This window comes from Athene noctua, chromosome 3, assembly GCF_965140245.1.
Source record: "Athene noctua chromosome 3, bAthNoc1.hap1.1, whole genome shotgun sequence".
Classification (NCBI taxonomy): domain Eukaryota; kingdom Metazoa; phylum Chordata; class Aves; order Strigiformes; family Strigidae; genus Athene; species Athene noctua.
The window spans coordinates 21418236-21434983 of NC_134039.1; the positions used below are offsets into that span (position 1 = coordinate 21418236).

A 16748-nucleotide genomic window follows, 5' to 3' on the forward strand; every position below is an offset into this window, starting at 1 on the left:
CAGTATTTAATTTTGCCCAGTGTCTGAGAAGCCTGGAGCAAGGTCCGGTTGATGGCAGTTATAGTACTTGGGGATTTAATAGAGGAACTTTTTTTTTCTTTTTAAAAAAAAGGAAAAAGAAAAGTTGAATTAATCTGGAAGCTGATAGGTTCAGTCTAAATAACTGGCCTGACCTTTCAGCAGTCATAAGCACTCAGCAGTTCTGGCTGACCACAGTGGAATATGAGAGGTGGGAATCCAGATACTGAATTTGTTAGGCATCAAGACTTGTGTTTAGGCATCAAGGGTATAAACACCTCCTAAATGCCCACACCTAATAGTTCCTGTTGGCTCTCTGGTTAGCTGCCTGCTTAAAGGCGTTTGAAGAGAGCACAGCTATTTTTGCTGATTTGGCACAGAAATGGAGGTGAAATGTAGGCCACTCAAGTGGTGGTTGGTGCTCCTCAGCTTTGAAAGGATGCTGGGGCTCTGCCTGCTCAGTGTGGTTGTGGGATTCACATCTGAATATATCAGGCATGTAAAAGGGATGGAGAGGGTATTCTTATCTCTGTTATACCAATACAGAGACTGAAAACATGGATGCACCTCAAATGTGGATAAGTGCTTCTTTGTATATTGACATGCCTAAATACTGTCAGAAATCAGGTGCTGAGTGACTTGTCAGAGATGGTACAGTAAGCAGATGGAAGAGCTGGAGAAAGTAAATTCTGGTACTCTGAATCCCAGTCATATCTTCTGTCATCATAACATTAGGATACATCCTTCCCCTTTCTCACCTTATTTTTCATGAGTACTACTCCTAAAACCACTATAACCGGTATCTGTTCTTTTCTGAAATATCTGATTACTTTTTCCCTCGGGTTTTGTCTTTATAGAATTCACTTCAAAGTGTGGAAATTGTGGAAACACCAGACAAAGGTAAAGTGTTATTTTTAAAATATGTTAATGCAGGATGTATCATCAGAAAACACACGTTTTGCTATTTGTATTAGTTAACTGTTATTGTTGGCATATTGCAGATGTTTACGTATTTAGTCATATTATAAGGTAATTACAGCAAGTTAAAATTTAAGTGATTTAAAAATGTAAATAAAACATAGCATTTTCTAAAACTAATCTGGAGATTTAAATATGGAGAATGAATAGTAGAGTAAAAGAACTGAATAAAATTAGTGGTGGTCATAGCAGTTGTCCTTAACCCTAAGTTTTTCTGCAGAGAAAAGGGAAAATAAGGAACACCATGAAAGCCTAAAAAAATATTTTTGTGTATGTCTTTTCTACTTGGCTCCAATAACTTCCATTCCTCCCTCCTTAAGCTTTAGATCTGTGTTGACTTTTGTTGTGTAAATAATGTGTTGTCTTAAATTATATACTGTCATAAAAAGAGTAGGTTAGTTAACAGTAATGGACAAAAACAAAGACCCAATCTTATTTAGTTCCTCAGTTAAAATTATCTTAGACTCACTGGCTAATGCCCCGTACTGTTAGCATGCCTGCAGAGCACCCTGCAGACTGAGGGAAGTGCAGGAGTCTCTTCTGTCACAGATGCCTGTGTTAGATTCTTGGAGGGGACAGCCGCTCTGGGGCATGGGTCCTGCTCTACCACTCTGTGGCTGGCCTGCAACATCAACTGGGGGTGTCTACGTGGATGCTTTCAAAGAGACCTCCATCTGAATGTTGAGGTGGGCTGCAGTGTTCTGGGAATGCCAGTGTCTCTCCATTTTGTTTGAGGAAAATAAATCGCCTCTGAGATGCTTTTTTAACCCCCCCCTCTGTCTGCTTTTCTCGATTGCGGAGTGCTCAGAGAGGCAAAAAAGTGAATCAACCACAAAGATATGTGCAGCCTTTTAAACATAGAGGTGGTTCAAATGCAGATTTCCAAATGCCAGGCTTGATGTTTCACTGATACTCAACTTCACCTACAGCAAACAAAGAAACAGCAATTATATTTGTAAACTGCCAGGAAAAGCTAAGCAGCTGGAGGGCCAGGGGAGTAGGGGGAGAACATGCAGGTGCAGAGGGGAGGAGAAGGTAAATATAGTTTGCAGGATTCTTCTCCCTTGGATCTAGTCATTTATCCTGTTAATTTTTTTAACACTCTCAATAGGAACTAATTGTTGATGATGACAAAGAACAAATAGTTACTAATCAACCTTAGAAACATCTTCCTCTGCACACTGTTCAGAAAACCTGGCTGGAAAGGATCTAAAACATCCCTCTACTTAAAGGTATTTCCAAATTTCTACTTCAGTGAACCAGCAGCTTCCTCAAGGACAATATGATTTATTGAATACAGTAAAGGAATCAGATTTTTAACTCTCTACTTCTCTGTACGTATTTATTGACACCTGCATGCCTTCAGCTGTGATGTGATGCTTCTTTCTTTGTTCTCTGCACACCCTAATTTCATAACAATTGCAGAATCCTTTTGGTAGTGTAATACTAGAAGCTGCAACTTACCGATTGCAAGTCAGAACTTGCCAGACCACTTGTCATTCTGTGGAGAAGCCTACATTCAAAGTTGTCCAAGGCAACCAAAATTCAAACTGACCTTACATGCAGTGATATACATTTCCTGTATGTTTTAACGTACTACATACCTTACACCTGCAGCTATTAAATAAACTTCTAAAAGCCAGGAAAATATTTGTTCAGCTAATGAGTGTTAACAGAAAAGCCTAGCTATCGTATCAAAGCTGGTGTTAAGGCCATGTCTGATAAAAACAAAGTGCAAGAGCAATGACCAAAACTGATCTGCTAGAAGTTGGGCCTGATCCACAAGAAGAGGATTCTACATGTCTCTTCTTTTGGGACTCAGAAGCTTTCCTTAGTCCCTGTCTTCTTGGTGCTCACCTTCATGATAATGCCATGGGCCTCCCATCCATTGACCTAGAGACACTGAACCTGAGAAGAATCCAGATATTTTTACCTGCTGAAGCTAGAGTAAAAACCAACTAGGTGGTGAGTTGTGCATTCCTGCTGAAATCACCTTTGTGTTTCCTTTTCCACCTCACTTGTTTCCCACATCATTTTACTTCGTTATGCTTAGCAGGCTTGTGAAAATTTGCAAGCCTGTGACCCAAAAGTAAAGTAAAATCTCTGCCTTAGCTCAATGATACTAATTTTTGCCAGATCTCTTGGAAGCTAAAAAACATGTGCTTTGCATTCCCTAGCAGCACAATTGCAAATGAAGTCAGCACTGACAGCCAGGGAGGAGACAGACTATATGTCCCACTTGTACTGTTCTTTTCTGTCTCTTATCTGTATTCATGTTTATCCTGAAGAAAACAGGATCAGATTTGAACAGTAAGAGCAGCAATCACTCCAACTAATAATTTCTTTTTCCTCTCTTCTTCCTCCCCCAAGTGATACTTATTACCTTCAGTATCATAGGTTTTGTTTTTCTTCATTATAGCTTCTACCACAAAGAAGAGAAAGATTAAGGATACTATTAAAATTAAAGCCTTACTTAATAATTTGTTTAGAAAGTGCTTTAGTCTTTCTTTTTAATAAAATGTCATCAGAGGTTTAATATTAGTCATTCACCATGGACTAAGCAAGTCAAATATTATATTCAAAATATCTAGCCTTGATTTAGTGTTGCAATAACTGGCTCTAATAATAGTGTTATCTCTGTAGACCAAATTATTCTATTGCTGTGAATAGAACAGTACTTATCCATGTTATGCCTAAATCTGGATCATGTTCTTTTTCCTCTGTATGAACTCATTAGAAGATAACATCTATGTTTTAGTACTCAAAGTATTTTTTTATTTCTTCTTACATGTGAGGAACAATAGGCAGTTTCTAGATATTAGTACCTCTCTACAGCTTCAAGTGTTCCCACAAAAAGAATAAGATTATTCACATTAATAGAGATTTAACATTGGAGTTTTCTGCAATCCAGAGTATGAAAAGACAACCTGCAAGCTGGTACAAAACTGAGTCTGTGCCTGTTTCTCAAAAGCTGATGAATGAATGTTTATACAATGTCTACAGCCTTGCTACTTCAGGCAGGGATTTCAGGGATCAGACATAATAAGCAGCTTCTGTAATATGATCAGTAGTTCTCAGGGACCCATCCCAGAAAGTCTAGTATGCACCATGAACTGATGATATTGAATCAACAGCCTTTTCTAACGGAATTGCTGGAGTTGCTGTCTTTTTGAGTGAATGCGGAAATCAGATACCTTGATGACAATACATTTAATTAAGTCATCATTACATTTAAGGGTATAAAGATTCACTAATTGTGCTTGGTATTTGATAGTTACTCCTAGATCTGATCATAAAAATAGTCAGCACAGAGATTTAAAAAAAAAAAAAAAAAAAGAAGGAGGAAAAATGGAAAGGTTTTTGAAGGTTTTCCTATATAAAATTGAAAAATCCACTTCCTCCTTTCCTAGCACAAAGCCATTATAGTTTTGTTTTGGAAAAATCACTTATTGTTTCAGAATATAAAAAAATATCAAGAGCTTTTTACTTATTCCCTTTTATCTCTGTGTCTCCTGCATTGTTTTCAAACCTGAGCATGGTTCTTCGCCTCTAACTTGTTACTGTGCTACATCCTGGTACATTGTTTGGAAAGCCAGGGGTTTTTTAACCAAGACTAATTTGTAAAAAACTACAAACCCCCTGTTCTCAAAAAAAATTAGACAGAAGTTACCAAGGCCTTATAAAGTAAATAGTAGCAGAGACATTTTGGATACCAGGACAAGAGGAAATTTTTAAGTTTCTTTCAAGGGTTAATTCATAGGATTCTTCAACTAGTAGAAAGAAACAATAAGGTAAATATGGGTGCTTGGAAACTGCATCTGATCAGTATTTACATTATTGCCCTTTCATGTTTTGCCTTTTTCTTATTATAATAATGGTCTAATTAATGTTGCTTAGCACCCCACCTACATTTTTTTTTTCTAGGGGTTTTGTGTGTGGGTATAACCTAAACTTTATTTAGGATCTTGCTTTTTTTCTTCTCTCTGAAAATAAATAGGAAAGAACAATATCAATCTTACGTTCTCCAAAATATATTTAAGGTGTCAAAAGGGTCTTAAGCCTTCATTCCAGATTCTATTCAACCAGATGTTTGTCATGTTTTACCCAGAGAAAATGGGCATACAGAGTCAGAGAGGGCATGTTTAATATGTATTGAATTGATGTCATCTGCTACTTCAGTAACAGCACACTACCTACTCTGTTGGAAGGTCTGCCGCTAAAATAATATCTGATTTGTAATACTGAACTGAGAAGAACGTAAGTTGTTTTCTATAAGGAATAAGCTAGTATGGTCCTTACTAAATCTTGAAGGCACCTGCAGCTATATTCATTAACACTTTCAGGGATGGTGTGGATTGTTCTGTTTCTCACCAAGGGTGAAATTTATTCCTTCAAACTTCATGTACAAGGAACATGTGTCAGAAATAAGCATATCTGGCAGCTGTGGTTAAAGTTCATTTCACTTGGTCTCATCTTATTTCTGAAAGTCTCATTTCTTCTCATCTTCAGTGATGCAAAATAATTTCACACCAGAAATAAATTGTGAGGTTTGAGTTGTGAGATTATTAATCTTGGCCACAATTCACTTTGTGGTGTGCTGTATTTATCATCTCCTAGATACTGGCTATGCCTGGGATACCTTTCTAGAAAATAAACTCTGGCATAGCTGAAGCTGTGAATCCTCTGTAGGAAGTCCATAGCATAGTGTTTTGTAAATCGGTGAAACACCATAGTCCTTTCTTATCTAAGATTTATTAATCAAAAAGTCATAAAAAGCAGTAAAGTTCTCTGGCTTCATGAATAGGCGATATAATTTCAGCTTACCAAATCCTATTCGACAGCTCATAAAAATACAGTGAAAAGTTGTTCATCAACTCTTGTGAGTAATCAGCATTTACAGACTACCTAAGACTTTTGTCTCTAATTTAGTTAATTGCTATGGGCTTAATGAATGAAGGGGGGGGGGGGGGAAAGGGCAGAGTCTGGCATGGAAAACACAGAGTGTTTTTAAACTGAGAGCTGACAAGAGTAAGAAAATGAGTGTAGAAAAGTATCTTGCAGCTGCAGACCAGGTCATACTTTAGACATTTGCTTACATCTTAGGAAACCTATTCTAGAGAAGAACTTAATTCTGGATCTCCTAATAATTAGATAAATAATGCTGAAGTTTCATTTGTCTAGCAGAGAAGTATACACAAATTCTAGACAGAGAAGTATACACAAACACATAATAAAAAGACTGAGTTTTCTTAACCTGTTAGACTCTAAAATAATTCATTTTTTTTGTATGGAAGATGATTACAACACAACAAGGTGTACTATTCCAGCCAGTCCTGAATGTGTGCAATAATTTGCTATTTCCAGTAGCAACAAGTCCCACTGTATGTCAAACTATTTTCATTTTATGTGTACCTCTATTGTTACGCAGTTAAAATTTGTCTATTATAAGATGAAGACTGAAATAATTCCTTTGCATTGTTTACAATGCACTTTGTGATTCAATAGTTCTGAGTGTTTTCTAGTTTAAAGGCAAAAGGTGTCAAGGGGAATAAAATTCAAGACCAAGGATATGTTTTTTGGAGACATTTCTGTCAGATAGCTAAGTCCAGTGAATTGTGGTATTTGTCTCTGATGTTGGGTAGGATTCCTGCACCTATCCTGAATATAAAAGCTAATACAAACAAGTCTCAGGCTTCCTTTTCCTGGGAATTTTTTCTTTTTTCAATAAACACTATTAGACAGCTAATAGATGGCTGCTGAATACAGTGGCCAGACAAGTGTAGTGAGTATGTCAGGAGCTATAACTGTTGACGAGAGAATGTTCTTAATCGTGTAGGAATCCATGAGTTAGAAGGGGGGAAAAAAGGAGAATTTGGGGTACTCCTCTTGGAAGACAGATCATTCTGATCTTGGAATGATACAGTGTACTCTAACACTTTGTCTTTCAACCTGTCCCTTGTCTGAGAAATGAGTGCTTGTATGAGCTCTTTTCACTTGATGAAGGCTGCCAGGACTAGGGATTTTTATGTACGTTGGCAATCACACAATCCCTAGCTGCTCCAAAAACAGAGAGGGGAAGATGGATAAAAGCCAGTAATTGCAGAAAAAGCACTGAAGGGCTTAAGCCAGAGGAAATAACGTAAATAAAGGGTGCAGCCTGCATTTCATGTATATTTGTATAGATATGTATTTCAGTGTCCATAGTTCTGTAATATTACCACCAGACTATGACCATCTGAATGCTGACTATGTCTGATTGTGACTGCTATTGTATACATTTTATGAATTTTTGCCTACAGTTGTAACAGCTTCACAGTCTTAAAATTTAACCAGTACCTTTTCTCCATTCTACTGCATTGACAGTTCCCTTGAACTAAGTAGCTACTTAGCTGCTGAAATTACAAAATACCTACATAATAAAAATCCTTCCAGCACAAAAATTAAAATGGCATATCTGAGGCACAGACTAACTTGCTGAACTTTAAAATGCTTACTTTGAAAATGCCTTAATTTGAAGGCAATGTAATGAAAGACTGTTAATGATACACTAGAAATGATCTAAGGCTGGTTTCAGAAGCACAGATGGCCAATTGGCTTCAGTTGGTAGTTTATGTCATTTTAATTAAATTTTATTAGGAAGCATTTCAAAGCCATAGCTGATGGTTTAAGATAAATATAGTTCTTCATAAATGACCTATTGCTAACCTTTATTTCTCTCTCTCCTTTCACTGTTAATAGAGGCTGATGTGACTGAGCTCTCCATGGTGATCTTTAGTCTCATCCATGTTCACAGCACCAGCATTGATGTAAATTTCCAGTTTGCCCGCATACCTAAAAGCCCTTCATGTGCAGACATCAGCCTAGATTCCCAGCTCAGCTTCACTATCTATGCTGCCCATAATATCCCAGAAGCCTGGGTGAACAGGTAGGAGGAGATCCAGCAGGGGTTCACAAGAGCTGTTGTCTCTTAGATCACATATTTTTCACAGATATTGGAGTACCTCTGTTGCTTTGGTGATACTCCGATATTAATGTTGGAGACTGAGTAAGTGGGTATATCCCCACTATTTATCTACCATAAAGTGCATTTACTTAAGCTTGACTGACTAGGAGACTTCCAGGCCCCATTGATATATGGAGAATCAAGGAGGTGGTCTAGATGGTTGCCCTTGACCAGTGTGGAAGAATGGTAGTAGAAGCAATATCAGAGCACTGGCCTTGATGAGTATGTGCACAAACACTTCTGCGACTGACTTGCTCAGCGGGAGGGAGGAAAGGATGTGTGCTGCAAGCCAAGCGAGTTTGGGCTGGGACTTTGCCCAAAGGTCTCTGCAGTACAAGTACCTAGAAGGGTTGAAAGCTAGCTTACCAAGTTAAGCAGAGGGGTGCTTTTGCTTAAACCTAGTCTGAATGAGGCTTTATCAGGAGTTGTTGCTTCTGGTGTATTCAAACCACATTGCTTGGCTAAGCATGTGTATTGATGATCCTCTTTATAGATAGTGATTAAAATAAGTATAGTTTATACGTCCAAGTATACCTAGTATATCAGCATAGCACAGGAAAGAAAAGAGGGGGACAACTTTAATAAAAAGATGATGAAGTATTCTCTTCTGGATTGTTTATTTGGTCAAATTAGTTGTCTCTTCAAATAGCTTCTTTTCCTACTCTGAGCAAAACTGGTGTTCTCCTACCACTCCAGTGTGACCAAAGTAGGACAGTTGACTCCAGTCTGGTAGCATTATTTTTATGAGTCAAAATGCTGTTCTCCAAGTTTTTATTAATACTTTCCCCTTGCTCCCACTTTACCTTGATTCTAAATGACTGATTAAAAAACAGTGGGATCATTTGCATTAGACTGTATGCAAGAGAATGTATTATATAGAATTAGCTGTAATTAGCAGGTTAATAAAAATCTGAGAGAACTTGCATTAGTTAAGGTAATAAATACAGGACTATAATCACTATCCTGATTTTCAGATGGTTATACCATTCTCATTGTGGTTTATGTTTTTCCAGAAAAATGTGAAATTACCTATGGCCTAAAGGACACTGATGACTTGAATGCTATGTTCAAGCATGTGAAAATGAGAATCTCTCTTCCTCCTTAATCTCCCTCTCCAGTCTTTGTAATATTTATAGCTAGCATGGACTTCTTAACATGGAGTACTGCTCTGACACCTACTTTTCTCAAATACTAACTTAATTCACATGCATACTCCCCGTTCTTATTTCTGCATTGTATGAATTCATGCTGACTATGTTAGGGCTCTCATTTTCCCTTTCCCAAAGGTCACATTTTATGATCTTGCTGCTGTTCATAACATGTATTTTAATATATATTCCTGCATTATAATGTTAGAATTTTAACATCCCTCACTGTGTGTCTTGCATTTTTTTTTTCTATACATACCTGTATGTAATAAATAGCTTTTCTCTCAATCATTTAGGATAAGGGAGAGTGAGTTGTCTTATGTTTTACAGAATCATGTTAGTGCCCTGTCAAATCCATCTCAGGTTCACTTTTGTGGATTGGCTGTATGTCAGTTTTTATATTTATGCTCTCAATTTCTTATTTCCATCTTACTGTCCTCATTGAAAAGATAGGCACAAACATTACAAGTTGCAGAATAATGTTGCAGAACTGATTACCTTCCCTTCTTTACTGTATTTTCATTCCTTCTTGTTTCTTTTATCACTTTGTTGTTTTATCCCAAACAGATGTGCATTATTTGCTGCCAGTGGCATAATGTTACTAGCTTCATGTTTGACCACATTTGTTTGTACAGCCCAAATCTACATCTGGATGATATGAAGTGATCTTTGGGACAAGACTATAGAGTCATGCCTTTGCGCCTACAAGGAGACTACCTAGGCAAAATGCTCTACAAAACCTACAAGGGTTTTAAGTGCATGCAGTCTGAACAGCCTTCCTGACTTCAGTCAGACTGAAGCATTGTGTAAGTATTAATATTTACAGGATTAGGTCCTTATGGTGTGTAAATCAGGAATATGTCTGTATATTGTGTATCAATACTTCTGCATAAAAAACAATGCTTAATCATTTGTTTGTATTAAACCTGTTATTTCCTGCACTATTCTCCAACTGTTTGTAATGTTTAGACTAGATAAAAGATGCCATATTTAAGAGCAGAAGCATTTCCTAGTCTTATTAAAGTGTTTTTTTCCTTTCTCTGCATTGATACCTAATAAGTACTACAGATTCCCAGATCCTTTTCTTTGAACTAAAAATAAAAAAAAAAGAAGAAAAGAAAAAGCATACCTACTACAATAATTATAACTGTGTTCCAAAAGAGATCAACAGTGAACTTGTAAATAAGTCAAAGCCAGGCACCTTCAATATGCAAATGCTTCAGATTTCCAATTCAGATTTGATGTTCATCCCATGTTCATCATTCTTGTGGAGAATGTAGTCTAAAGCTGAGAATAGCAGGATGATGTGGAAGTTACAAGACTAATTAAGAACCTTAGTTGATTAAACACTCTGCCTCTATTTTTGACTAATTTTATAAGATTTGAGTAAGAAGAATATGAAGCCAACAGATAACCCCAGACCCAAATTAGTTGTCGGTTAAGTATCTGAAGAATGCCAACACAGAGGGCTTTAATGCTTCTGCTGTAATGAATGTATAGATTCCCTGTTTTTTACAGATTAGGTGAAGTAAGTATAAGTAGATTTACTGTTGATTGAAGTTGTATGATGATCAAGTTCCAACACTTCAAAACTTATGTCCAAACTTCCCTTGACTGTAACAATGAAAAAAACCCTGTTAATCTTAATGACAAAAATATGGAACGGAATCTAGGTATCTTAAGTACTTTTCTTGAACTCTGAATGTTAAACAAACAAATCCAAAATAAACACACACACCAATAATACGAGAGTCATTATTTTAAATCTTTTTGCGTGTAAGGATGGATCTTCACCAGTTTCTGAATGGTTAGCTTCATGTGCTGGACATGGTACATCACAGTTAATGTTTTTTTTCATTTTCTCCCCCTTTGTTTTTCTCTTTCTCCTGTTCACTACCTTATGCTGGGAAGACAATGTGTCAAGTGAAAATCTGCAAAAATATACTGGCTAAAAGATCCATCTTTTTCCTGGCTGACTGGAACAAGAAGTAAATTTTGGTCTGTGTTTGATATAGGTTTGTCTGACAGATTTTACACATTGAATATTTAAAAAAAAAAAAAAAAAAAAAAAAAAAAGACCCGCATCTTTATTATGAATCTTCTTCTGAACAAATTAAACTCCACAGAATTCAGAGAAACTTAGGAAGATCAGAGTTAGAAAAGAGTAGGATAGCCAGAGGAAGAGAAACAGGACTAAGCCAAGTCTGGTCTGGCAATAAGCTAAACAAAGCTGGTCTGAGAATAGCTTTCATTCACTGGGGGCATCCTGGAGGAATACTGCAACCTAAGGGAAATGCAATCAGAGGCGGTATTTCTGTCCTTCTTTGAGGACTTCAACCCTTTGGATCTGCCTCTAGTAGGTTTGCAATCCAGCTTGAGAACCTATAGTTTCTTGAAGTGTTCTTTTTTTAGAAGGAACAAGGCTGTTGCGGGGTGTTTTAATAAGAGAGATCTACAGTTTTAAAATGAGGACCTTAGTTTGAGACTGGAATTTTAGAGTAAAGGCTCGTAACTGCCTGTCACCTGTCTGTCTGCTCTGAGGAAAATAACTATTGAAAAGCAAAGTGCACACTCAAACAACATTCATTTAAGGCAATGGGATGACAAAAAGCATATTTGCAATAGATGAGAGAGAAGTAGTATACAATTTTTTTATGATTTGGCGGTAATACTGTATTCTTCCAGCTTCCTGAGCATGACATGTTTATATTTACAATCTTTGAAATTTTTGGTATTTTGCATCACTGTTTATTGTATTCTAAATCTGAAAGCAATTTGAATGCATTATAATTCAACAAAGGCTACAAGTCATCTGAAAGGGGTTTTTTTAAAATTAGAATTGAATACAGAGTGTAATTCATAAATTCTGTTTGCCTTTAAGACGCACAACAGTTTGAAGCTGGTCAAATGGAAGAATATATTTTTATGTTGAAACTGTTACACATCTATCTTAATGGAGATATTGAATAGCCTTTTTGCACAACACTCCTGAAAAGATATAGGAATCTTAGTATGTCTGCCCTATGGTTAATAAATATAATGGGTGCATTTCTCTTAAGCATCCAAATTAGTTCCCTTAGGGCCTGACATCTGCTTTGGTGCCTTAGTTGAGTCCATAGAGTTTGAGCATTGAACCCTCTATCTTTTGTATGACTGGAAAGTAATTATTATCCTTCTGTTTAAAAAAATTGGATCATTCCCATTTGCTCTGTAGGACTTTTCACTTTGTTCAAATTTTGGTCAAATACTATCTTATGGTTCATATGGGTAGATATAATTGAAGTATAGGGGAAGGATTATATTGCTTATGAGCATTTTTGACTTCTAAAAAGTGGCTGATCCCTTTCTGGAATGCATCTTACACTACCTTTTTCTAAAACAAAATATAAGAAGACAGAATAGAAATAAATCCTTTATTCATAACTGGAACAGAAATTCTGATGCTTTTCCATTTCCATGAAAACTTAAAGCTTCACAGTTTCAGTTTAAACTTCTCCCTCTGCAAAATCAGTATTAAATATCTGCAATTCCATCAAAAATCTTATTGGAAAAAGTAGTAGTTAAGTATGCAGTCCTAATTCTTTCATAGGTCATAGATGCTTGTAAGAGACTCTTAACATCAGAAACAAGATCTAGAGTTGTTTGAAACTTAATAGCTTTCATTTGTAAAAGCACCTTTTACTTTTTATAGTTGCTTGAATTTCAAAAATAATTTTCAAAATACAATTCAAATAAATTCCAAAGTACAAACTCAAAAACTTATATCTGTCTGACAGGCTTTTCAATATTTCCCTCAACTGTCGAAGGCATTCACATATTTTGCACCTCAAACTGATTGCCCTAGACTTGTTTAAGTCTCAAAAGAGAATGGGAGGTTCCTTGGACCTAATTACCTGAGGTCCAGAACAGGCTGAGAATCTAGGTAGCCAGATATGCCATTATTTTTGTATGTTTTAGCTTATATGCAGAACTGGATTTTGTGAATGGATGCTATTTTTGAGTAAAAATGCAAGCATCAAATGAGTATGTTAAATCAGCTAACAGTCTTACAGCTGGAGCTTTCTCTCCCTTTTTTTGAGTCACTGAAATATTCCTGGGTTGGCTGGGCAGATTCTGCTAAGAAAGGAGATGTTTATAAAGCAGACATTTACTGCAGGACATGAACATGTTGACATCATGACAATAGATTCTGTTCTTATTCCAAATCTCATACAGCACTTAACAAAATAAAATGTTTTCACATAAAGACAGGAACTGACTGCTTTACTGTGTTGCGCTTACCATGGTATGACTTTGGTATAGTATCAGCATATTGGGTAGTACAGTGTTGCCAGAAGATCTTTCCTGTATGAAAATATACATAGGGAAGGAAATGTTCGTTTTAATTTATTTTAACTATTAAATACTTGTCACTGTTCTATAATGAGAAAATGTGTTTTCTGCTATTTGTGCTGCTAACACTCTAAGAAAGAATAAACAAACAGCACAAAACTTGACAGAATAATCAGTATATTCAAAATATTTTGAAATACACAGAGAGAAGGAACAGTAGAGGTGATATCATATTATCATTGAAGGTGCTATGGGCCTAACTGGCGTAATTTAAAACATGTCGGACACAGGCTAGTTTGACTTTACTCAAGTAAATACATGTATATAAACATGAATTAATACTTTTTGCAAGAATTTAAACTGAAATTGATTTTAAAATAGAGCATTTTTAAGCAGTAAGTACTATGGTCATCAAGTGGCACCATTTCCTATCGTAGGACGTCTGGGTTACTCAAAACTGTAATCATGATATGTTCACTCTTAATTATCTTTTGGCTATAACATCACCTTTATGAAACAGAATGGAATATGTCTGCATAAGAAGTTTACAGAGGAGACAATTTCTTTTTTGTCAAGTTTCTTGCCTTGAGTTAAAGTGCTACTTTTGTTCTAACCCAAATGTTATTTTCAGTTGATCACAGCCATTGAAAATGAATTTGGTAAAAGGTCACCAGAAAGAACTTCTATTACATTAGGAAGTCAAATATTCTCTATATAGTTAGGGATCAATCAGACCAAAAAATAAAACTAGCTAATTCAAAATAAATTCTTATCTTGATTTAGGATTGAATCGAAGATGGAAGAAAAAAAAAAAAAAAAAAAAGGAGAGTAGTGTTTTGATGATTAGGAATCTAGGAAGATAATTTCTACTGAAGACCAGACTTGCTTTATTTGCTGATTTTCATGTATTTAGCTTATGTTTTAAGCACTTTAACCAGTTACTGTCTGAACTTTAACTTGACAGGTTTTTGTGTTTAAACATGAGCTTCTGTTGAAGTCTGTTATTATATTTAGACTTTCCCAGAATGTTTTCAGTAAAGGTGGGAATTATTTGCTACCTAAACAAATTGCCTTGTTTAGTGTTTCTTCTGTTTGTCCTTTTTTAAGAGTATACTTTTTGCTTTAGAATTTGTGTGTTATCTTTGAAAACTGTGGTTGTCACCTTGGTGCAGAGTTTGAACAGGCTTATACTATCTAACACATAATGTATACAGTTCAAAAGTTGCTCCATTATTTTCTCATCAGTTTCATTTTTCAGGCTGAGACCTCTTACTTATTCTCTTTCTTTTGTCTTAGCTTGTTGCTCTTAATATATTTATTCCACCCTCTCCTCTTTTCCTATCCTCTGTAATTTATGTTAAACCTACAGACATGAAGTATGACATTAATATTAAGGCTACCATTCATCACCTCAGATACTTTCTTGGCATTGGGTTTCCCTCTTCTCCATATTTTGTTTGGCTTGTCTATCTTGTTTATACTCTCTCAGGGCAAAGCCTGTGTTGCCCCAGACTCTTCTGTGTTGAGTGTTCTGATATTAGGCACTTGGCCTTTGAAACCAGCTGTATAATTTATCTGACATCTGTGAATAGCACCTTCTCAGTGAGTAGCTTCTCTGTTCTTCTCAACTACTGTTGAAATTTTTCACCCACATGGTGTCTTATTTCTGGCCACTGTTCCATTTTTCTTTCTTCTTAGTCACCCATTTTACTCAGCCTCATGCAGTCAGAAAGGATAATACCAACTGGGTAAGCTCAGATGTGCATTAATCAAAGTTCTTAAAAGCAATACAGATATTCCCCTTCTCTAGGTATCATATATCATGGAAGGGAAATTTTGGTCCTCCTTGGCTCATACTTTAACTTGGGATGTCTAACTCTTGTCAGAGTTTCCAGGTTCTTTTCCTACTGGTGTACATCTGTTAGTGTGATAGTGTCTCAGGGAAACTCTGGCAAGGATTTGCTTTCTGCAATGAGGATATTGTGATTTTTTTTTTCATTGCTCCAGGTTCAAAAGGAGTGTTAACAAATGTCTGAGTTAGAAAACGCATGTTTTGATTTTTTTAGCTTTGTCTCTTCACAGCGTTAACGATGCTTTAAAGTTAAGTTAGAGTTAACTCTTCATCAAACTGTTTTATGTAACATGGGCAGAGTTGTTGGCCTATAAGTGAAAAAGAGCAAGCTAGCTATAGCATGTAAAACAGTTCAGTCTCTTAATAATTGTTTCTAACTGATAATGAATGAGGAAGAGGACATGAGATGGAAAGCAGAGTTGAAAGCTATAAATAGGGACACATGAGAAGACAGTTAAGAATAGCTTCTTAATTTTATTCATGTTACTTGGGAAGAGTGGGAAATTGCTGTCTTGCTTTGTTATTCAGAGAGAGGTATGCAGATTTGAATAATTTCCAAATGTTTAAGAGTGATAATCTGAAGTTTTGACACTAATGTTAACTGGGGGTACTGCAGAACTTCAGATGAAAACCATCTACTTTCTTTCAGTGACTCCTCAGTGCATTCAAGGAAACTTTCCTGAAGCCAAGAGAATTTTGCCAGATTTGGAACTAGGAGCAGAATCTTATGCTAATTTTACCTTATACTATTACCTTGTTTTATTTCTGCTACCCATAATCTTTATGTTTGTCAGGCTACTATACTTTTAAAATACTGATTTCTACATTTGCTTATTGCTTAGTATGACTATACCTTTTTTAAAAATGCTGAGATTTGCATCGTTCTGCCAGTTTAGATTGAACATCTGAAAATTAAAACTAATATATATTATTTAAATTTATCTTCTGTTTTTTTTCTTAATCTCAATTTTATGCAGATCTTTTATTTTCTTAATGCTTATGTTACCAATGCAGAATAATTCTTTTAGCCTTTAGCTCCTTATATTGTTTTTTTTTTTTATACAGAAAAAAGTAATTTCACTTTTCACTTGAAAAATTTAAGTTTGCACTGAATATACATGGAAAAAGCTAGAAATATACCATCCACCATAAATGTTCTCTTTAGGAAAATGAAAATACAGACTTGTACATGTCTGGGTAGTTAAAATGGGTAGTTATTTATTAGGATTGTTCTAAGTTATGTTTTTAAATCAATTCATGTAATCCATATAAACAAATTGAATGACCAACAAAGTTTACTAATGGTCAATAAAAGTTGAGATTCATATTGATAGATCTGAATTTTCTCACTAAAAAATGTGAATCACTCATTGCTGTTAAGTCAAAATCTGCCTTTAAATTGTAGCTGTGAAATACC

At 35.8% G+C, this 16748-nt stretch overlaps 1 protein-coding gene across 1 annotated transcript in view; it reads left to right on the forward strand.

The window, feature by feature from the left end:
• PIK3C2G (phosphatidylinositol-4-phosphate 3-kinase catalytic subunit type 2 gamma) overlaps nucleotides 1-16748 on the forward strand; it is a 212991-nt gene that overhangs the window by 45648 nt on the left and 150595 nt on the right. Inside the window, 3 exon segments of the mRNA XM_074901319.1 lie at nucleotides 876-918; nucleotides 7726-7924; nucleotides 11016-11135. Of these exon segments, the coding sequence (XP_074757420.1) occupies nucleotides 876-918; nucleotides 7726-7924; nucleotides 11016-11135 (362 nt within the window).